The sequence below is a fragment of the Drosophila subpulchrella genome, chromosome 3L (assembly GCF_014743375.2).
Source record: "Drosophila subpulchrella strain 33 F10 #4 breed RU33 chromosome 3L, RU_Dsub_v1.1 Primary Assembly, whole genome shotgun sequence".
Taxonomy (NCBI): domain Eukaryota; kingdom Metazoa; phylum Arthropoda; class Insecta; order Diptera; family Drosophilidae; genus Drosophila; species Drosophila subpulchrella.
This window is the reverse complement of record NC_050612.1, coordinates 13,293,837-13,315,779: the sequence shown is the minus strand read 5'-3', so window position 1 is coordinate 13,315,779 and position 21,943 is coordinate 13,293,837. Positions and strand designations below refer to the sequence as shown.

The window sequence follows — 21,943 nt, the reverse complement described above, 5'->3', positions numbered from 1 at the left end:
GTTGTTCACAACGAAACCATCTACTCTTTCTACACAAGGTTAGAACTAAAAAATTCGTAGTATCGCAACCAAAGATACCAATCCAATGTTATGCCAGCGCTTTCAATCAAATTGTTAATCGCCCATTTACGATCTTAAGATTGACGTTATCATGAATACAGATTGAATCGACGAAGACGATCTTACAGCGCCTTGGCGGTGGACGAACAGCAGAAACCCGAAGTATTCACCTGACCAACTCCTCTCACAATCCTGTATTCTCTATCCTAAGGAAGTCGATGGAACCGAAGGGAAGCCAGTGTCCAATCGACCTTGGTAAAGTGAATATTTTTATAAAGTGTAGCATTTTAATGTAGTTTAAGATTAACAAGTGGTTATTCACAGCAAGTGCGATTAAATGCCTTTCAAGCTACTATTCAATCTGATAAGTAATATATTTCTCTGATTCATAAAATTTGTAGTTTCCAAAGTAAAATCATAAGCATTATTATGCAAAAACAATTTTGATACGCTTACCTTATCTGATATGGATTACCATGAAAATTCCATTTCGTTGATTATTAAGCTATATCAACGCCTTTGTAATAGAGTCAAGTGGTAACTATATCATTTTTTCAACGCCACCACTTTTGTAAAGTCGTTGTTTTGATTTGAGTTGTAGTACTTAAACCATAGCTAACAATAGATGACCACCAAAGTCCACCTCCACTGAGAACAGACGTTCAAGTTTACTACCCAGGCGGCACTAATCGCATTTGCTGATAAGAACAACATCTACAAGGAACCAGCGATCCTTAGTATAGATTTCGTCTGAAATATCATCGAACTTTTCCTTCCAGCAGATAAGTAATTGGCGCAAAACAGTTTTTTTGTGAAGATTACAACCTGAAACGATAAGGAGACGACATTCTCAAGAGTTACCGATCAATTAATGCCATTTAAACGCCGTACTCGTAATTATGACGTTAGTGGTTTACGTCATTTCTATAGATTGACAATGGGCATTTAAACTTAAAAAAAATAAGCCCTCTAAACCTGGCAATAGGCTCACAGTTATTACCAAAATGAAATTTAACAAGAATGCTATTGAAATTTATCAGTACTCAAGGGTACTTACGAAGGTAACGTGTACCTTTTTTGATTACAAAGCGTGTGATTTTACTATATTAGCCATTAGAGAATAACAGCTCATACACAGAGGGAAACGCTTATGAGATATGATGATCATTTCGTTGATATGATGATCAAAAACTTAATAAATTAACCATGCAAATATCAAAGTGATTCTGTGTATAAGTTAAGAAATAAATATGAGACCTTTAAAGCTTTTAAAAAAATATATATGATTTCAATACAAGAATCCATTACACTAGATGCTTCTTCATGATGAAATGTATAGATCTATACACAGTGGCGGATCCACGGGGGGGAAATAGGGAAATTTCCCCCCCCCCATTTGGAACCACAGAACCTGAAAATACATGCACTCTGTAATGCATGCATATGGTTGACTTTTCAAATATAACCACTTTGTTTACCTAAAAATTGGGATGGATAATTTTTGTTTTATAATTTGTACTGTATTTCTCTCGCAATATTAAGTTTGAACCCCAAATCGAAGAATAAGTTCAATTTTCCCCCCCAAGAATCGTCTCTGGATCCGCCACTGTCTATACATATCTGACAGGCAAGCATGTGACGCAGTCCTTTTAAGAATTACAAAAAAAGAATTCTGGTACTTAAATGTATAGTCATTTATTAATTATACATTTCAGAAAAAAATCATTTTTTTAGTGATTTTAAAAGGACCCTAAGCATCACGATATAAATATTTTATATTTTCAAAAAATTTCGATATATGGCGCCAACCGGTCCATTAACAGCAATGTTAAGATACAACGTTGCTCTACGTTAGTGCTATCTACCTCTTTTACTGATACTTACGTTGGTGCTATCTCCCTCCTTTACCGACACTTAAGTTGGTGCTATCTCCCTCTATTACTAACACGTTTCTGTCACTTACGTTTGCTGACAAACGATAAGAGCGATATATCGGGTGAAAATATCGATTTGTTGATATTTTGAAATATTTTTCACATCCCTAAATACAACAACAACAACACTCGGAGATAGTTCTGGAATTTCGTAGTTTTAATTAATAATAAAAGCAAATTTGGAAAAGCAAAGCAGCCAATGTGAGTCCCCTCAAAGCGACGCTTCAACGAGTCCATCAGTTCGAACGGGTTCACTCATAATTTGCCATTTTTCCGCCTTTCCCCCAAATCGGTGCTCTGCAAACGAACGAAAAAGATGTCGGACTGGGACTCTGTGACTGTTTTGCGCAAAAAGGCACCCAAATCGTCGACCCTGAAGACGGAATCGGCGGTGAATCAGGCCAGGCGACAGGGAGTCGCCGTGGACACCCAACAGAAATGTGAGCGCCGGTTCCAATGGGACTCCGATCCCCCCTTTTCCAACCCGCCCCCCTTGCAACCACACCACTGTCGTCTAACCTAGAATCACCTCCTGCTGCATTGCGTGGCATTTGTTGTGTTATTTGTGTCATCGCTGCGCCGATTTCACAACTGCAATCACACATTTCACGGGGCTCGTGTAAATCACCTCTAGTAATGCCCTTTTCTACACTTTACCCTATAAACAGATGGTGCTGGCACCAACAAGCAGCATGTGACCACCAAGAACACTGCCAAGCTGGACCGCGAGACCGAGGAGCTGCGCCACGACAAGATCCCCCTCGATGTGGGCAAGCTCATCCAGCAGGGACGCCAGGGCAAGGGTCTCAGTCAGAAGGACCTGGCAACTGTAGGTCCAAATCCCACTATAAAACCTAACTAGCAATAACTATTTTCCTATTCATTCATTTGATGTCAGTCGATTTTATACTTTCTTATTTGGGATAGGTCGTAGAATTAATCAATTTGATAGCAATATTACTTTTGTATAAAGCTTAGTTGAGATTGATGGAAAAAAAGGGTTTTAATTGAAAGAAAATGTATAAAAACTTTTCCTCTTCCATTAATAGCTCAATTATTATGACACCAAAAGCTTTATTATTTCAAGGCTGTCCTATCGCGTTTTTATAGAAGTTTTCTTATTATAAAAACATCAGCTTTCACTTTGATCAGTGACCGCTTTATCATTTTAAATATGAAAAAGTAAGCAAAATGTATTAAAGCAGTGGTTCATTAAACACAAAAACCTTTAATAATGATAACAGATAGTAATGATAGTGCTAGTTAATCAAAGAAAATCAACTTAAAAAGGCACTTTAAACTTTCCCAATTGTTATGTTATGTTAAAAGCTTTAACTATTGACAAAACAACCACTTAACTTAAACCTAATCCCTTTCAGAAAATCTGCGAGAAGCAGCAGGTGGTGACTGATTACGAGGCCGGACGCGGCATCCCAAACAATTTGATCCTGGGAAAGATGGAACGCGTTCTTGGCATGAAGCTGCGCGGCAAGGAGCGCGGCCAACCAATAGCGCCTCCCGGTAAGAAGTGAGACGATGCTGCCGCGTCCGTCGCTAGTGGTGCTTCACAAACGACCACCTCAGCACGAAGCGCCCGGCAGCAGAACCACCAACACCCGGATTCTGGAGGCTGGAGCACTGTCAGCGGCAGGCGCAAATAAAGCATTATCGGGAGGCTGGAGAACCAAACCAAATCGGGTCTAACAGCAGCAGCTGCAGACGCAGCAACACACAAAAACCGAAGATCCAACTAATCACCACTATGAGCGCCAACTTCGCCATCGTTTGTCCAAGCTAAAAAAAAAGTTAGCGAGGTTCGCAGCGCTTGCCACTTGTCAATCTTTTACCGATAAATTAACCATTGTAATTACCCAAAATACACACTCTCACACACACAATGCACACAACCAGGAAAATGGAAAAACGAAGGCGGACGGGAAACGCAACATTATCTGATATTATGCGCTCATAGCTTGGACAAGTATTTTTCGTTCATTTGGGCATTAGACTTTGTTTTGAAACTTGATCTAAGTTATGGAATTAAAACCAAGACATGAAATGCATGGAAAACACTCGAATTTCTTTCAATCTTATCATCCAATCAGCCGTACTCAAAATTTGCATTAACCACTCATTACCATCCAGCTAAAATCATTGAGCACACATTAAATGATATTTGCAAATTCTTAGAGCTTAGTCGGACTTTCCCTCTTTTTGTAATTTATCGTGTAAGGGTATTAAACGGTGCGTTTACTAATGCATTATACATATTATACAAGAAACATATGCTAAATGTATTTAGAAACATTTTCTAGTCTACAAAATATTTAAATAATTAAGTGATGGCATTTTTTCGATGTTTATTTATTTCCCACTGCCCAAGCCCCATTCCTCCGCAGCTACAGACTGCAATTCGGAGATATACAATTCAAATCCCATAAATGTGTAGGAAAGAGACTTCTTTTATCTCGTAATTATCAAATAAATGTTTTCGGCCATCTAAACTACATTTAATGGTAATCCAAGGCAGTTTTATTGGGTGTCGAAATTGCTTTGAGTGTCAGAAGGTGCCGGCTTAAATTTACTAATTAAGGATTTACTAGATGGAATAGATTTCTAAAGTTCCGCCGAAGAATAAACCAGAGAACAGTTGGAATATATGCTGAAGACGGACTCCAGTAGGGTCAGTAATATGTTAAACGAAGCAGACATATGCAAGTTCATACATTTAAAAACATACGCATATTGCCGTATATATGTATTTGATTTGTACATATATAAATAATACGTGATCTACAGGATATAGTAGTCCGATCCGACCCGTTTCGACTAATATACTACCTGCATTAAAAAGGAAGACTTGGGAAAGTAGTATCCCGATAGCTTTACAATTGGGATAGAAAAGAACGGACGGATATGACTAGATGCAGATCAAAAATATATATTCTTTAAAAGGTCGAAGGTTTCTCCTTTTCTGCGCTGCAAACTTCTAGTTGAAATGGGGTATACCAATTGCAGGTAAATATAGGAACTTTAATTGATACGAGATTCAGTGCTCTTAGATTCGCAATATTTTGATTAATTAAATAAATAAGCTGATCGGGTTTCTAATCAACTAAGCCTATTTTCTAGGCGAAGGCTAGGCTAGGGATCTCATTGTCTGCATTCTTCTGGATAAATATCTTCAGGGCTCTCTCAATGTTCCACTCGGCTTCTTCAACAATCGAAGTGCACCAAGTTGAAATGAGCCCGGTAACCTCTTGAAACAATAGCAGTTTGTGATCCTTGACATCCAGGGAGTCCTCTTCCACCGAACGCTCACTGGGATCCGGGTAATGCACACTGAAGGCGTTCCGGATCATAATTTTCGAGGGATTCGTAATGTGTAGAATTTCGTTTGTGATCTTTAGGCGGCGAGCTTTTTTACCCAAGCCCTGGAATTTTGAACAGTTCTACAAAAGTTCTAGATGGTACATTATTTTCCTCACTTACCAGGCCCTCCTCATCGAACTTGACTATGAACTTGCGGCTGAAGCCCAAAAGGACACCACCGATGTCAGGCCTGTTACCATGACTGTTCCTCGTGGTCGGCGGCTCATCGCGTAGCAAACCAGTCACGTAAATAGCAGCCGATTTGCCATCATAGTGCATTACGTCCGTCTGCAGGGAGTGGTAGTCGTGGGTGACCTTTGGCAGTTGGAAAAGAATATCCAAGATCTCGTTAGTGCCGATGTAGACGCTATTGGAAGCCCTCGAGAAGTCCTTGTTGTAAAGATTTCGCCCGTGCTTGTTGTACTTTGCTGTTTTTGGAAGGGATTATTATAAGATATCCCCAAAATTATGAGCACTATATACCGATGCGTGGCAAGATCTGGCGAGTTTGGTGATTCTGAACAACGCCATAGTTGCAGGTTAAGGTGAAGATCGAGTTGTCAGAATAATACTTGGTAAGATCGCCACGAAGTTCATCGCTCTCAAACTCCCGCAAATAGTTTTTGATGAAGACCTGGCCAACCAACTCATAGGCGCCGATGTCGCAAAGGAAGTTCTTCTGCACCGATTGTCCAGGATTCGTCTGCAGGTCCACGCCATCCAGGGTGGTCAGCTGCGGAAACACCTGCCTAACCGCCCGAATGTACTCGCTGGGCAGACTGTAGTTGCGGCAAAGTGGATTCCCGTGAAGTACCAGAGATTTGAGAGGCAGGTTGCCAAGAAACCTGATCAATTCCAGTTCGTGCACCCAGTTGTGGCTCAGATCTACGGCACGCAGGGAGCCCATTTGCGTTAGAACACCCACTTTCTCCACGGACAGGATCTTATTGCGGCACAAGCGGATCTCCGAGCAGGTGGTCATGAATTGCCGCGATGCCACCGACAGTACGTGCGCCAAAATCTTCGACGAGCTAAGTGACACCACCACGTCCTGCAGGCTCTTGTTGCACTGGAACCGCTCCAGGTTGAGCAGCCGGTTCTGGGGCACATAACACAGCGAGACTGCCTTCTGTATGCACTTCTCCGGATCGACATGGTGCTGCTTGAACGTGCTCACGTTCATTCGCAGGTAGTAGCGAAAGATCCGCCCATCCGGCGGTATCGACATCTCCAGATTGCAACTGTTTACCAAGTGTTCAATCTGATCGAAGCAGTTGCGCACGAGGAAAACGTGGTCCGTGTTTATGTACTAGTTAGGATGAAATAGATTTGTTAGCCAGGAGCTGCTGGGGAAAAGGATTCGCACACCCACCTTGTAGTAGCAGGGATAAAACTCGCTCAGAGACGGATGCAGCATAATAAAGAAAAAGTCGAAGAGCGCCTCCTTGCTGAACTCCTGATTGGGATCGGGTATCTATTAAGGATGATCCATATGTGTGAGTTATCTTGATCGGTTATTATAGTCGTGGGATAGTAAAACCAAACATATGTGGGCATTTTTCGGCTTGACTTCCGCACCATTTGGCTGACATATTGCAGTCCCAGGGATTCCCCGGTCAACCCACCATAAAGGCATGCCAGTCCGGGCTGTTGGCAAACTCAGGCACTTTCCACTTGGTATTTGCATCGATCCGCGATCCATCGGACTCCAAATCGATCTCTCCATCCAGCGGCGAAAAGGACTTTTGCAGCATGTCAAAGGGCTTTCCATCCTGTGAAGAAGTTTTGTATCTATGGTGTGCAAACTTGAATGGAAATGTGTATAGTGCTTACCACCAGCGTGAAGTTATTCTTCAACGGCCTGATGCTAGCCGGAAAGTTCTCAGTCCTGGTAATGGGATTATGCTCCAGGAGCAGCTCTCTGGCCCGGAATTGTTCCAGGGCGCGACACAAACGATCGGCTGACTTGATCTGCAGACAGACTTTACAAGAGGCTTAGGAAACCAGCTGCTGACAACTCACCTTATTGCCCCTCAAGTCGAGCAGGGCGTAATCCACGTTGGCGAACAGGGTCAGGGGGCGCACATTCCGGATCTGGTTGTTGGCCAATATGAATCCGTTCACCCGGAAGCGTTCGGTGTCGTTGTTGTGTATCACCTGGCAGACGGTCATCAGGATGCATGGATTGCCCAGGCTGACCACGATGTTCCTAAACTCGGGATGGTCACCAAAGCTGCCCAAGTCCAGCAGTCCATCCACGCCGTCCCTTTGAATCAGACGCTTCATTAACTCAGTGACCACCCGAGCGATGAGGAACGTCGGCGATATCTGGTTCATCTTGTACTGGGCCACGCCCAGTTGGACACTGATGGGCAACGAGCCACCTGCTCCCAGGCTGATAGTGAGTCGCTGGTTGAAGAGATTGTCGATGGCCGCCTTGCAGTTCCTCGCCAGCAGGGTGTCCGCCTTGTTGCCGCGCTGAAAATTAGACAAGCTCCGGTTGAAACCCCGCGCAAGGGATAGGTTGTGAGGCGGTACCCACCTGATAGAATACCGGATAGAAGTCCGCACCATTTACCGCTTGGTACAGGGCATCCATGATAATCTGCTGCCGATTCGGCGAGTACTCCAATTTACCGCGATGGTGCAGGGTGATCTCGTTCCAATGGGAACCCGGAACCCGATCGCCGTAGCTGTCGCAGTTGCTGAAGATCGTCGTGTCCGGGTAGTCCAGCTGGATGGGCACCGTGCCATCGCCAAAGTCCAGCAGTCGCATCTGGGCTGGCATTGCTGGGGACTATTAGATCGCACGATTTCTCACTTGTATTTCAAATCTTTCGCCTGTCGAAGCACTCTGGGTGGCAGTGTTGGAAAATGGCGGTTTCAAAAGTTTAGTCCTAACCTAAATGTTAGTTTCGGCGAAGACCAAGTCTAAATACCCTTCCAGTTATAAAAGGAATTTGGAAAAACTATTGTATGACAGTGAAACCATAAAATATTTATATAAGATATACAGGGGGGTAGAATATATAATAGTAATGCACATAAGAATCTTTCGCCGAATAGGAGTTCTGCTTCTCTTACGATCCTGATCAGATTTGTAAGCCCTATTTGCAAAGTCGGTACTATAATTAATAAACAATCTGCAAGGGTATAAAAACTCTGTTTCAATTCCAAACAAAAATCCGAACCGTTCTCTGCAACAGTTGCCGAAAAACTGACGCCCTTCAGATACCATATAGAGTTCGAACCGAATTTTCTGCCTCCCTCGGCATTTTTTCCATTAAACAACTGAAACCCAACCCCGCCAAAACGACAATGACTCTTTAAACACAACAATTTTTAATTGTTTCTTTTGCTTAGTGGCTACAAGTCTTGAAAAAAGATATGATGTGAAATGATAGATGGAATTACTTCTTGGGCGTCTTCTTCTTGGCGCTGGTGTTGGTGTTGGCCTCCTTCTTTCCCTGGTAGAGACCAGTATAGTAGCCGGACATGTACCAGGCGGTGAGCATGGCCACAAAGTCCTGCTCGGCACCATCGCCTTGGCCAGCGATCATGGGCGGCACCGGAGGCATGGGCGGCATGACCAGCCTGCCGCCCGACTTGAGATTCTTGGAAGTGCCTGCAGCGGCAATGGATGACTTGTGACTTTTGAGCTGACCCGCAGGGCCAGGCGAGGACTCCTCCTTCTTGGCCTCGAGGAACTGCTCGCGCCTAACCCGCTTGCCCCAGGTGGGCAAGAGGTCCAGGAGCAGCACCTCCTGCTCGTTCTCGTAGCCCAGATAGCGGATGATGCAGGTGCCCTTCTCCTCGTTGATCGACACCACGGCGCCCTCGTAGTCCAGTCCATCCACGTAGGTGGCTCGGGCATAGTCGCCCACCTTAAACGACATCGGTTCCTCGCTGGGAGCCCCACCGGTGGCCGAATCCTCGGCAGCTTCCTCGTCGGCGGCTGCGTTCTCCTCCTCGCGCTTGTTGGTGGAATCGGCCAGTCGGCGGGCCAGAGCTTCGCGGGCCAGTCCCACGGACTGGTCGTACGTCTTTACCAGCAGGGAGTCATCCCACACGGCTGTGTTGGCCTCTTCGGACATCTTGGTTGGCTCTATCTATCAGGTCTCTCGTTCAAAAAGGAAGAAACAGGCTTCGGGTTTTCTTTGCGAGTTTTCAGAGTGCTGGTAAACGGTGAAAACGGCTACGCTGCACAGCACTGGCTAAAATGCAACTATCGCTTAGAGGTGGACAAATTATTATTTAAAAGAGCGCGAAATGTTAAAAATTCGCCTTGAATCCCTAATGAACATCATTAAAAAAGAAGACTTCGAGGCAGAATTATACTTTATACTATACTTATGTCCTTCAGGGAAACATGGAATACTTTCCTTCTAGCGTCGGAGGTGAAATAGCCACCAATCGAAAACTAAGAAAAACTTAAGAAGTACCATCTAAAAGTAAATGTATGATGTCTGGCATCAACGATCGCGTAATAGGGGTCAACTCCTATCAGATGTCTATCCGAGAATTTCGACAACCCAACCATCGAAATTGCGTTTAACTAAGAAAAAGAAAGCTCCAAGAACTTTTTTAATATTCATATTTTATGGCTTAAAAAACAATCTGAAATAAAATTATTACATCTTTACAATGGAAAAACTGGTGCCATATCCTGGTTTTGTTATACGCTGAGAACAAAGAACACAAATTTTGAAATTCCTAAATTTCAACGGAACGATAATATAATTTGTCATCGGTATCGAGCCCAGAACACGATAGTATTGAACAGCGTTCACATCTCTAATACAACATAAACAAACCAGACCCGATTTGAGAATAATTGTAACTTATTTCGGTGACCCGCTCGAACGGGAAGCCCAATAGATCTTTTACTTCTACCGACAGAAAGTAACTGAATATACAAGGAAATATAACAATTGTTGGGATCTGGCTGTCAATATTCTTCATACGAATGTAAGTTTAGGATAGTTAAGATCCAGGTATAAATTTGTTACTCCATTTCAGGGCTATGGGGTCTTCAGTGTGCCGCGTTTGCCTGGCAAATTGTGAGAATATGATCAATATTTTCGATGTGATTGAGGGAAATCCAATTTCGACTATGCTTTCTGAGTGTACCGGATTTAAAGTTGAGAAAGGTGACCGGTGTCCAGAAAACATTTGCACATCCTGCCTGCAGGATGTAAAAGTTGCGTTTAAGATGAAGAAAACATACGAAAGGAGTCGCCAGATCTACGGCCAGTTAAATAGGGATTCATTGGAGGGCGACATACTCGAGGAATCAAACACTAAAGAAGGAGGTCTTGAGTATGCTAGCCAAGTTAAAGAAGAAAGCGATGATCTGCTATGGAAGGAGGAATCACATAGCTACCTTTGCCAAGTGAAGAACGAACCAGTTGATGAAGACATGCTTGAGGAGGAGCACAGTCCTTTATCAGAGGGCAATATCAATCAGTCCGATAGCCAAGTGAAGGTCGAGGAATCAATATATGACGGATCCGATGAGGACCATGATTCTGTTGATCATGAAAGTAAGATATACAGTCCGAATAAATGCCCGCAGTGTCCAAAGACTTGTATATCAAAATCAGATCTTAAGCGACACTTGCGCAGCCACATAAGAGAACCATTTCGGTGCTCCGTTTGCTCAAAGATTTTTGCAAATAGAGCGAATCTTTTAAGGCATTTCGTTATCCACGCGGGAGAACGTCCTTTCGAGTGCTCCCGATGTCCAAAGACGTTCACCCAGGCCGCAAATCTTCAGATACACATGCGACTCCACACAGGAGAACGTCCTTTCCAGTGCTCCCATTGCTCTAAAACCTATACTTTAAATTCACATCTTCAGGTACACCTTAAAACCCACACGGACGGGCAGTTCCAGTGCTCTCAGTGCTCAGACACGTTTAATAATGGATCAGATCTTATGTTACACGAGCGACTGCACGCTAGAGACCAACCACTAAGTTGTACCCACTGCTCAAAGGCTTATATAAAGGAGTCGCATCTTCGGAAACACTTGCTAACCCACCCAGAAGAACAACATTATAAGTGTACCCACTGCTCAAAAACTTTCTCAGACGATTCCGTTTTTCAAAAACACTTACGAACCCACGAAGAGGGCAACATTGATCAGTGCGATAGCCAAATAAAGATGCAGACAACAAAAGATGATGGAACTGATGCCATTAATAAGGACCACGGTTCTCTTAATAATGAAATGAATCCTTACAGTCCGCATAAATGCACGCATTGTCCGAAGATTTGTATATCAAAATCAGATCTTAAGCGACACTTGCGAAGCCACAAAAGAGAACCGTTCCAGTGCTCCGTTTGCTCTAAGATTTTTGCGAATGGTGCTAATCTTTCAAGGCATTTCGTTATCCACACAGGAGAACGGCCTTTCAAGTGCTCCCGATGTCCAAAGGCGTTCACCCAGGCCGCAAATCTTCAGATACACATGCGACTACACACAGGAGAACGTCCTTTCCAGTGCTCCCTCTGCTCTAAGACCTATACTTTAAATTCCCATCTTCAGGTACACCTTAAAACCCACACGGAAGGGCAGCTCCAGTGTTCTCAGTGCTCAGAAGTGTTTGAAAATGGAACCGATCTTATGTTACACGAGCGACTGCACGCAAAAGACCAACCACTAAGTTGTACCCACTGCTCAAAGGCTTATATAAAGGAGTCACATCTTCGGAAACACCTGCTAACCCACTCAGAAGAACAAAATTATAAGTGCGCCCACTGCTCAAAAACTTTCTCAGACGACGCCATTTTTCAAAAACATTTACGAACCCACAAAGAAACTCGACCTTTCCAATGCTCCCTTTGCCCAAAGGCTTTTACAAGTGGTTCCAATCTTTCAAGGCATTTCGTTATCCACACAGGAGAACGGCCTTTCAAGTGCTCCCGATGTCCAAAGGCGTTTAGGCAAGGCGCATATCTTAGGATACACATGCGACTCCACACAGGAGAACGCCCATTCCAGTGCTCCCATTGCTCTAGGTGTTACACCACGAATTCGCATCTTCAAATACACCTGAAAAATCACAAAGAATAATAAATTCAAAGCTTCGAGAGGTGAAGCCTTTTTCCTTGCAAATGCACGTAGGTGCCAACACAGGATTTCTACGTAAGTATATTTATAGAGTACTTATCATTATATCTAACAGAGATTTCACGCCTGATTTGTTATTGCGCCCTAGGCGATAAATTACATTTAAAAAATATACTATTTTAAAAGACTTGAACAGTAATAATATGGAAAAACCAGATTGCTTCTTAACGTATTTAGTGTCTATCAATTTTTAAATTAATTGAATTAAATTTTTAATGATAAAATTCATAGTTTCGTTGAACTTTGTTTTCAGAAATCTCTTTAAGACATAAGAAAATTGCCAAATAACTGAAGGGCAGTAATTTTTGTCATCATATTTTGCAGGGAATTGCCTAAACCGCCAAGATTTGGAAACCTTTTTGGAACTCCCTGCGATAACAACAATCGATAGGTCCACGTAAACATCGAATGCACCACCTCCATGGCGACTCGACGGCCATTGTCATCTCTAAAAAAAAGCGAAAATCATCTTGCTTGCGGGATCTGCGAAAACCAATTTAGCTAAAAAACAAACGAACAATGGCCACCGTGGAAGCCCTCTACAAGGAACTGACCGCCGAGTGGGCGAAGCGGCCACCGAACACCGTTAAGTGCGGCCAGCTGCTGGATCAATTGAAAGTGGCCCTGGTGAAGATGGCCTTTCTGCCCACGGACGGAAACGACGCCCAGAGCTCCAAGAAGCAACTTATCCTGGCCAGAAGCGTGCTCGAGGTGGCCGTGGAGCACAGCGTGCTCAGCAAGGACCTGCTCGCCTTCGAGCGCTACATGGCGCAGCTGAAGTGCTACTACTACGACTATGCCAAGATCATTGGCGAATCGGAAAGCAAGTACAAGCTGCTTGGGCTCAATCTGCTGTACCTGCTGTCGGGCAATCGGGTCTCTGACTTTCACACGGAACTGGAGCTGCTCTCCGTGGATGTCATCCAGCACAACCAGTTCATCCGGCCGATCCTGGCACTCGAGCAGTACATCATGGAGGGCCGCTACAACAAGATATTCCAGGCCAAGTCGACGGTGCCCGCCGAGGTTTATAGCTACTTCATGGACCTGCTGGTGGAGACGGTGCGCGACGAGATCGGGGCCTGCATCGAGAAGTCCTATGACAAGATCTCCGCCAAGGATGCGGCCAAACGGCTCAACCTGCGCGTCCCCGACGAGATCAAGGCCTTTGGCGAGAAGCGCCAATGGAAGCTGGAGGCCAGCGGCGACTACAGCTTTACCGACCGCAGCGTCAAGCCCAAGGAGCTGCTGCCCTCCGAGGAACTGGCCGAGCAGGTGCTCAGCTACGCCCGCGACCTCGAGATGATAGTCTAAGTATAATATCGCCAGAGTAAGGTTAAGAAAACAGTTATAAAGCGTTGGATACCACAATTTTGTATGATACCACGTATCTAATTAAAAAATAAAGTAAAACTAGCTTCTCTGTAAATCGCAGTCCTTGAGTTTATTTGGTTAGTAGTTATATACATATATATATATATTATATTTCTTTGTTTTTAAGGAACAGTTGACAGAACTGTCCCCATATAACGATATTTTGAAAATTTCGTGACTCGATAGAAATCACTTTTAAACTCGGTGAGACCGTTTTCGACCCCACTTGAGTAGGGATTAGTGCAACCCCCTGCGACGGCCACACCAGCGCGAACGACTAAAATTTTCGCTCCGCGATTTTTTGTAAAATACATTGCTTAAAAAGCAAATAGAGGAAATTATAGCATAATCCACGCCATGGCCTGTAACGCTAGCAAGACGTCGCTTCTGCGCGCCATCGCCGTAAGTCTCGACTTAACCAACAAAAAGTTACGGCAGCGTATCTCGTAAACGGGGAGGCTCGTGTTACGTAAAACACCCAAAGTTGCCATCTAAACAAAGTGGAATATATCCAGAATTATGACAATCCCATCCCGTTCTCCTGCAGAAACGAGGCTACGCCACCTGCCCACGTCCCGTCGGTGACCTGTCCGCCGTGAACGTCAAGGTGCTGGAGAACAAACTGGTGGTAGCCACCGCCGATGCCACTCTTCCCGTTTCGCGTGTGTCCCTGGTGCTGGGGTGAGTCCGTCGACCACAAGATCAAGCAAAGAGGATCCTAATCCATTAATTGCAGAGCCGGATCCCGGAACGAGGCCTACGACACCCAGGGCGCCTCGCACCTGCTCCGTTTGGCCGGAGGTCTGAGTACCCAGAACTCCTCCGCCTTCGCCATCGCCCGCAACATTCAGCAGGTGGGCGGCACCTTGACCACATGGGGCGACCGCGAGGTCGTCGGCTACACGGTGACCACCACGGCCGACAACGCCGAGACTGGACTGCGCTACCTGCAGGACCTGCTGCAGCCGGCCTTCAAGCCCTGGGAGCTGGCCGACAACGCCAAGACGGTGGTTAACCAGCTGAACGCCGTCTCCACGGAGGTAAGACCACCCATAACATCTACTTAGGTAACTTAGTAACTCGAACATTAGTATGTATAAGATATAGCGAACTATCAAAACTAGCCATCATTGAACCATTTATTTTTCTTCGCAGCAACGTGCCATCGAGTTGGTGCACAAGGCCGCCTTCCGCAACGGCCTGGGCAACTCTATCTACTCTCCCCGCTTCCAGCTGGGCAAGCTGTCCACCGAGAGTCTGCTGCACTACGTGGCCCAGACCTTCGCCGCCGGCCGTGCCGCCGTCGTGGGCGTGGGCATCGACAATAACACTCTGGCAGGCTATGCCCAGACCCTGCAGTTCCCCAGCGGCGGCGGCAAGGCTGCCTCCGCCAACTGGTATGGTGGAGACGCCCGCAAGGACACTTCTGGCCACCGTGCCGTCGTCGCAGTGGCTGGACAGGGCGGCGCCGCTTCAAACCACAAGGAGGCGCTGGCTTTCGCCATCCTGGAGCAGGCTGTCGGCGCCAAGGCAGCCACCAAGCGCGGAACCTCGGCTGGACTTTTCGGCGAGGCCGTCAACTGCGCCGGCGGCTCGGGTGTCATCGTTAAGTCTGTAAACGCCAGCTACTCGGACGCCGGTCTTTTCGGTTTCGTTGTCTCCGCCGATTCCAAGGACATTGGCAAGACCGTGGAGTTCCTGGTGCGTGGGCTGAAGTCCGCTTCGGTGTCCGACAAGGATGTGGCCCGCGGCAAGGCTCTGCTGAAGGCGCGCATCATCTCGCGGTACTCGTCGGATGGTGGTTTGATCAAGGAGATCGGTCGCCAGGCGGCGCTCACCCGGAATGTGCTGGAGGCGGACGCCCTGCTCAGCGCCATCGATGGCATCTCGCAGTCGCAGGTCCAGGAGGCGGCCAAGAAGGTGGGCAGCTCCAAGCTGGCCGTCGGCGCCATCGGCCACCTGGCCGGCGTGCCCTACGCCTCCGATTTGGCTTAAGTAGATAAACACCTGTACATCTGTTAACCGTAATGTAACGACTAAATAAACCTATTGAAGGGAACGATCCGCGAACGTAGATACTTATAAATCCTATTTTAATTGGTGTATACATAAATAATCAAACTTTGGGTTAACGACAGATAGACATTCCACGCAGGTCATAATATAAAGCAATGACTTTTAACAAACTGGAATAGATGGTGGCCACTAGACGACGACCACGACGATAATGGCCACAAACAAGGCGATGATGACCAGCCAGTAGCCCCAGGTGCTGTCCCGCCGGTTGACCTGACCAATGCTCTGGGTCTCCCGCTGCACGCCCGTCTCCACGCGGTCCATGGCATTGGCCAGATTGTCCAGGATGTCTGCGAAGAAAGAGGAATGAGCAACGGCTGCGCAGCGATTAGGGCATACCCACTGTTCTGGTCCTCCACTTCGTTGCCCAGTTGGGTGGCCAGTTGACGCTGCCTGGACAATGTGGCTGAAAGAACCTCGAGGCCCTGGTTCTGCTGTTCCAGCATTTCGATCTTTCGCTGCTTCAGGGTCTCCACATCTAAGGTGGAACTACTTTGACCCGGGGAGAGAGCCTGATCCTGCCAAGCGGAGGTTGAGGCGGCGGCCAGGACATTGGAGCGGGTGCTGTTGGCGAATTTCTCGCGGATCTCGCGAAGCTGCGAGGTGAGTCGGTCCCAGTCGATACGCCTCTGCTGCAGTTCCTCCTCGGGGCTCGTCTCCCAGGTGATGGCGTTGTCCAGCACCACCTTCAGGTGCTTCATGTCCTTTTCCAGTTGCTCCAATCCGGACGTTATGTTGCCCGTGAGTTGGACGTACTGACTCGCCTTCGGATTGAGCTGCTGGCGCTGATTGAGGTACACGAGCAGCTGGTGGCGCAGTCGCTCGCAGCCCTCGTACTCGATGTCCCAGGAATCATGATCCACCAGCGCCATTGGTTCGGCTTAGCTGAGCTGTACTGTGCTGTGCTGTGAGTAATGTAATTATCAAAAAACAAAACTGCGCCTCAAGGAAGCCACACAACAACAACAAAAAACAGGGCGACAGCTGACTGCTGGCAATTCGAGAGAACGGTCATACCAATCGTAAAGAGCTTTGAATTTGTTTTTATTTTAAGCAACATAATACTAAAAAATTGCAATATGTTAACAAATAAACATAAATTCTAATTTTAAAAATATGTAAACAAAAATATTGTATTTTTTTTAAATTCAGTTTACTAAAAATGGTGTTTAAAATGTATTTTATATCAAATATAATACAAAAGATAATGGAAAATACCTTTTTTCATCTTTCCCAATTTGTTTACAAGAAAGGTGATTGTAATGCAAAAATTCTTTCACTAGTGATCATGTTATTCTGCTGAACACCCCCAATGTTCGGGTTTACAACTTAAAGTATTCAGTATTTAAACATAATTGGAATTCATTTCAAAAGTATAATCTGGTCACTTGGAAAATTGTCAATATTATGTAGTTCGATATTTCTTCCCAAATTATTCTCCAAAATTAAAATGTTTACAAAATTACTTCCCATTTTGTGTCTATATGGTGGCCGCAGAACTTACTCCATGTGCTGCAAAGTCTACTCTATCCCCATAAGTAATAAAACTTTCACTGGACCCTTGCTGAAGGCTCCAAACTATTGTTTACAGGGAAGAGGTTTTGGAACCCATATTGTTATTCGGCGTTCTAATGACCGATTCTTCATCGACATTGGGGATCAGCGGGCTGAGTTAGTGTACTCCATAAGCGATGGAGTAATGACCATTAAGAGCACCCAGGTTCCGAAGGAGTTGGGAGGACACGGCATCGGAAAGCTGTTGGCGAAGGCGGCACTGGACTTTGCATTGCTAAATGGGCAGTTCATTGTTATCAAGTGCAGATTTGTCCAGCACTATATTGACAAATATGAGCCACAATACGCGAAGTACATATTGAACTAAGAATAAACATATTTTGAATTTGTAAAAAGAAGCAAGGTAAAAAGAAATCAAATAAAAGGCCAACTTAGCCAAGGTGCTAAATAAATTATGCTTAAGCTGTGTGCCAAAATAGTCGTTACATGAGAATTTCACTGGGTTGCATTAGTAATGACGCATTCATAATAAGGAAATATTTATTTTGTAAATAATAGTAATAACAGTGAGCAGAAAGTCCGTAAAGGTTTATTTTTCCCCAAAGAGATTATACTAGGCAGAAGAATAATCATTTTTCTATTAGAAGATTTTTCGAATTAAACATTATCCTTAAATTATTTAAAAAATAATTGGAAATTACCCATTTCGAAAATTAAAAACTTGCCTATGATAATTTTGAAAATATACCAGCTATAAGTGTGACCAGCTCGTGCCTAGCAATGGACATTGCCAGACTGCGCCCATCTACGCACATACGATAGTTGCGACCGGCACAGGACCATCACACAATTCACCCACACACGCATGCCTTCCGATACGATAGCTGTGACTCGAAGACTGAAAAAAGTCACTGACACTTTCACGCCGGTAAAGTATTATTTCTGAGGGGACCGCATGTTGGATTCGACTTAGAAATTTAAAGAATTTGACACCTGGGCTTCATTAACACTGGGACCCGAACTATATAGTTGATACTACATTTGTATAAATGCACCGGCACCCCACCTATTTAAATTATATCGCGACTGCTCGTGACATCCCGCCAAAGCCGTGACTGGTCACTGTGAAATTATCGCGACAAGTAACAGGTACGCAACTATCGCCCATCCCTAACTCACACGTACACACAATTTAGTCGTGATTTCTATTTTATTTGTTTCAAATTACATCCGAAAAGGAAACAAATCGCGATTTAAAACCGCTGGCCACAATGCCGAGTGCCTGTTTAACCGTGCGCGAGCCTTCCCACTAATCGGAAGCGAGCGCGGCCGCCGTTTTCAACGTTCGGAAAATCCGCAGCGGGAGCAGCAGGGCAAGCCATCGGTCCTCCGCAAAATAGGGATATATATAGGATATAGTAACGTAGCACCGCACTAAATCGGGGGGCCAGCATGGAGCGGCGCGTGAAGCTGAAGACGATCAATCCGCACATCACGTGCAAGATCTGCGGGGGCTATTTCATCGATGCCACCACGGTGACGGAGTGTCTGCACACATGTGAGTTCTTTCGCCGTTCACGGAGCACCACCTGCCCAATAACGCAACTGTTCCCCCATCCCTGACCCCAACCGCCTCTTTCAGTCTGCAAGAGCTGCCTGGTGAAGCACCTGGAGGAGAAGAAGACCTGCCCCACCTGCGACAACATCATCCACCAGTCCCATCCCCTGCAATACATCAGCTTCGATCGCACCATGCAGGACATTGTGTACAAACTGGTGCCGAAGCTGCAAGAAGGTTGGTCCCGCCAAGCCAGCTGTATCCATTCCCCGCCTTTCTAATCCACCCACTTTGTACCCACTCCAGATGAATCGCGCCGGGAGCGGGACTTCTACAAGAGCAGGAACATGCCGTGCCCCAAGGACATCACGCAGAACCACGAGGACGACAACGAGAAGGTGATGGACGCCCACGCCGAGTCCGACTTCCATCGCCTGGACGAGCAGGTGAACGTGTGCCTGGAGTGCATTAGCAATAACTTCAAGAACCTGCAGAGGCGCTTCATCCGCTGCAGTTCGCAGGCGACGATAACGCACCTGAAAAAGCTGGTGGCCAAGAAGATCCTCAACGGCATTGAAAAGTATCGAGAGGTGGGCTATTATTATTACGATCAGGGCTGTTTCGGTTTTCAATTTGAAACCTCAAAAGAGTAATGTGAAAACCGGAACAGGTGTTTATAACATTCTACTGTATTATAACCACATACTCTGATGTTACAGATCGATATACTGTGCAACGAGGAGCTGCTCGGCAAGGATCACACGCTTAAGTTCGTCTACGTGACGCGCTGGCGCTTTCGGGATCCACCGCTTCGGCTGCAATTTCGTCCACGGGTCGAGCTCTAACCACTGTTTTAGTATAATGCCACAACAAATGATCTATTTTTATAATTTATTGACAAAGCGTATATATCGTAATTAGGAGAGAGTCGCTAGTGTTAGGACCCCCAAACCACATGTGTGTATGTGTAAATGTACATGTATAAAGTCGTAATTATATGGTTATCCCTCCTAGGATTAAGTAACTTCCACTTCCTAACTCGTGTGACCCTTTTGTTGCCGCCGTCTTCGCAGCATTTGCTCATGATTTAATCAACTTTCTCCGTTTGCAATATTTTATGTTCTCCTCCTTTAGTTTCAAATATATGTATTTATTATTTTAATGTACAAAACACACGAATGTAAATAAATTTGTAATTATGTCGAATGTTGTCTGTCTAATGTGGTGGTTGCCACGCGCTTCTGTAGCCAAATCGGGGCGCTCCCAGGAACGGTGGACGATGGCGGAATCTGTAGGTGGCAGGGGGAAAGGGTGGTGGACGCGACGGACGCTGGTATCCAAATCTTGGCGGTGGCCCCATGGCATATGTCCCATACATCCCCTGCAAAATGGGTTGGAAAACGTTACTAAGCTTCAGTTTCTTGACAATTTTCTAATATCTAACTAATTTTATTAATATATACTATTTTATAAAATTATTTGAAATTCAAAGAAATTTGATTACACTTTTACACCAAAAATCAAGTAGGGGTTATTTTTATGAAATCAAAGAATTATTAGTTCTAAGATTTTCCGAATTTTAAAGAAGTCATTTGAACTAATAGAGTGTTTTGTTAACAAATTATCATAAGATTCCTTAATTATTGTTTATCTTTGTTAGTCTAGGGTTGAAGGCTAACTAACTAACTAATCTATAGTGATCTACTAACGTAGAAATCCTGTGCTGGCACTTGCACATAGTAGTTGATGATCTTTGGCGGCGGATTGTACCGATGAGGACTCCTTGGTCGGTGCCTCCGTTCGCTGCTGCGACTCCGGCTGCGATTCCGACTCCGCGAGCGTTGGCGATGCCTTCTGTGCCTGCTCTCCCGGTCAGATGACTGGGATCTGGATCTGGATCTGGCTCTAGACCGCGGGCTGGATCGTCTGGTTGTTCGGGGCGATCTTTGACGCAGTCTTCTCACTCGGTCCTGTTCCCGCACATCGTCTGCAAAGTAGGGCACCTTGTGCTGCTCCCTTGGCCGCTCCTTGTCCCTTGCCCGGCCATTGGTTTCCCTCTCACGCCGGGAACGCGACCTGGAGCCGTGGGAATCTACGTGGAAGTGGAAGAAGATGTGTTAATCACTCCAGACGTAGTAAGTGGTGGGAATTTTTGGGTCCACATAATGCGCAGTTGAGTGTCCAGTGTTCCTAGCTTCCTTGTCTGCTCGTCCAGCGTTCAGTTTCATGCCATTCACAATTCACACAATTTGGCACTAGAAAAAAAACAACAAAAAGTTTGCACTTGATCAATTCTGATCCGATCGAATATGTGTATATATACCTCGGTGCACAGATCCACTGCTGTCGGCGTCCATTTTCATAGGAAAATTCAGGAAAATCTTGCACTTTGCATTCGTACATATATATAAATATATGTTCTTCTCTGCTTCTTCTTAGAGGTGGACCAAATTCGTTTAACCTAGCCGATAGACCGTGCTCTCGAATAATCGCTTATCAAATTGCTAAATATCGTCAGTTTATAATCGAAATCGAGAAATTATAACGGATTTTCGAACTAGTCGAAAGTGTAATTTAAATAAATAAATAATAAGTAATACAGTAAATTAAATAAATACATAAATACATTAATTTGTTAAAGTGACTTACCATTTATACCCTACTCGAGTTCCTCCTATTCCTCTCAAGCCTTCTCTAATAAAACATTTTCTAAAAAACGAAAATTATATCCACCTCTTATTGTCCGTTAATCGCTGAAGCAGCTGATCGGCAAACCGTATCCGATGGGAGAGGTCGTGCAAATTCAGTTTCTCCGAAAACATTTCAAAACGCAAAACTAAATACAATTTGAGCACTAGCATGAGGCATGTTTTCAGCGCCAAATTATTATTTCATTGCTATTAGCAAATTTGCTAATTG

General features: G+C 45.0%; 10 protein-coding genes across 12 annotated transcripts; 6 read left to right on the top strand and 4 right to left on the bottom strand.

Moving 5' to 3' along the window:
* The first annotated feature begins 2,041 nt into the window (after nt 1-2,041).
* LOC119553837 (endothelial differentiation-related factor 1 homolog) lies at nt 2,042-3,703 on the top strand. Its single transcript, XM_037864471.1, is given in 4 exon segments — nt 2,042-2,195; nt 2,311-2,434; nt 2,663-2,823; nt 3,374-3,703. Coding segments are annotated over 3 exon segments (567 nt in total). The 5' UTR covers nt 2,042-2,195; the 3' UTR covers nt 3,656-3,703.
* Nucleotides 3,704-4,260: 557 nt separating this feature from the next.
* Nucleotides 4,261-8,355, bottom strand: LOC119553836 (nuclear RNA export factor 2). The gene is made up of 8 exons (XM_037864470.1): nt 7,909-8,355; nt 7,389-7,844; nt 7,200-7,337; nt 6,992-7,138; nt 6,739-6,840; nt 5,850-6,675; nt 5,487-5,794; nt 4,261-5,428 (listed from the first exon to the last, which is right to left on the bottom strand). Exons 1-8 carry the CDS (start codon nt 8,152-8,154, stop codon nt 5,123-5,125), a joined length of 2,529 nt encoding a protein of 842 aa, XP_037720398.1. The 5' UTR covers nt 8,155-8,355; the 3' UTR covers nt 4,261-5,122.
* A 334-nt stretch (nt 8,356-8,689) lies between these two features.
* On the bottom strand, nt 8,690-9,553 carry LOC119553377 (survival motor neuron protein). The gene has a single exon (XM_037863729.1). It carries the CDS (start codon nt 9,458-9,460, stop codon nt 8,777-8,779), a length of 684 nt encoding a protein of 227 aa, XP_037719657.1. The 5' UTR covers nt 9,461-9,553; the 3' UTR covers nt 8,690-8,776.
* Nucleotides 9,554-10,175: 622 nt separating this feature from the next.
* Nucleotides 10,176-12,964, top strand: LOC119554642 (zinc finger protein 260-like). Of its 2 annotated transcripts, XM_037865641.1 has the most exons (3): nt 10,176-10,334; nt 10,386-12,516; nt 12,826-12,964. In XM_037865641.1, coding segments are annotated over exons 1-2 (2,061 nt in total). In that variant the 5' UTR covers nt 10,176-10,332; the 3' UTR covers nt 12,445-12,516; nt 12,826-12,964. The 2 variants fall into 2 exon arrangements, with proteins under 2 accessions (XP_037721569.1, XP_037721570.1); XM_037865642.1 differs by having other exon boundaries at nt 10,176-12,516.
* On the top strand, nt 12,928-13,935 carry LOC119554643 (26S proteasome non-ATPase regulatory subunit 8). Its single transcript, XM_037865643.1, has one exon. The coding sequence runs from the start codon at nt 13,021-13,023 to the stop codon at nt 13,813-13,815; it is 795 nt and encodes a 264-aa protein (XP_037721571.1). The 5' UTR covers nt 12,928-13,020; the 3' UTR covers nt 13,816-13,935.
* Nucleotides 13,936-14,109: 174 nt separating this feature from the next.
* LOC119554227 (cytochrome b-c1 complex subunit 2, mitochondrial) lies at nt 14,110-15,953 on the top strand. Its single transcript, XM_037865056.1, has 4 exons — nt 14,110-14,277; nt 14,423-14,556; nt 14,612-14,915; nt 15,031-15,953. Exons 1-4 carry the CDS (start codon nt 14,233-14,235, stop codon nt 15,868-15,870), a joined length of 1,323 nt encoding a protein of 440 aa, XP_037720984.1. The 5' UTR covers nt 14,110-14,232; the 3' UTR covers nt 15,871-15,953.
* LOC119554228 (syntaxin-8) lies at nt 15,948-16,924 on the bottom strand. Its single transcript, XM_037865058.1, has 2 exons — nt 16,295-16,924; nt 15,948-16,241 (listed from the first exon to the last, which is right to left on the bottom strand). The coding sequence occupies exons 1-2, from the start codon at nt 16,821-16,823 to the stop codon at nt 16,081-16,083; spliced, it is 690 nt and encodes a 229-aa protein (XP_037720986.1). The 5' UTR covers nt 16,824-16,924; the 3' UTR covers nt 15,948-16,080.
* A 395-nt stretch (nt 16,925-17,319) lies between these two features.
* Nucleotides 17,320-17,934, top strand: LOC119553646. The gene has a single exon (XM_037864129.1). The coding sequence runs from the start codon at nt 17,402-17,404 to the stop codon at nt 17,831-17,833; it is 432 nt and encodes a 143-aa protein (XP_037720057.1). The 5' UTR covers nt 17,320-17,401; the 3' UTR covers nt 17,834-17,934.
* Nucleotides 17,935-18,626: 692 nt separating this feature from the next.
* LOC119554881 (polycomb group RING finger protein 3) lies at nt 18,627-20,230 on the top strand. Its single transcript, XM_037865969.1, has 4 exons — nt 18,627-19,024; nt 19,109-19,261; nt 19,331-19,614; nt 19,744-20,230. Exons 1-4 carry the CDS (start codon nt 18,919-18,921, stop codon nt 19,867-19,869), a joined length of 669 nt encoding a protein of 222 aa, XP_037721897.1. The 5' UTR covers nt 18,627-18,918; the 3' UTR covers nt 19,870-20,230.
* LOC119554882 (female-specific protein transformer) lies at nt 20,203-21,481 on the bottom strand. 2 transcript variants are annotated; one of them, XM_037865970.1, is made up of 3 exons: nt 21,348-21,479; nt 20,734-21,116; nt 20,203-20,405 (listed from the first exon to the last, which is right to left on the bottom strand). In XM_037865970.1, the coding sequence occupies exons 1-3, from the start codon at nt 21,385-21,387 to the stop codon at nt 20,241-20,243; spliced, it is 588 nt and encodes a 195-aa protein (XP_037721898.1). In that variant the 5' UTR covers nt 21,388-21,479; the 3' UTR covers nt 20,203-20,240. The 2 variants fall into 2 exon arrangements, 1 of the variants encoding a protein (XP_037721898.1); XR_005219844.1 differs by lacking the exon at nt 20,203-20,405 and having other exon boundaries at nt 20,989-21,279; nt 21,348-21,481.
* Nucleotides 21,482-21,943: the final 462 nt, after the last annotated feature.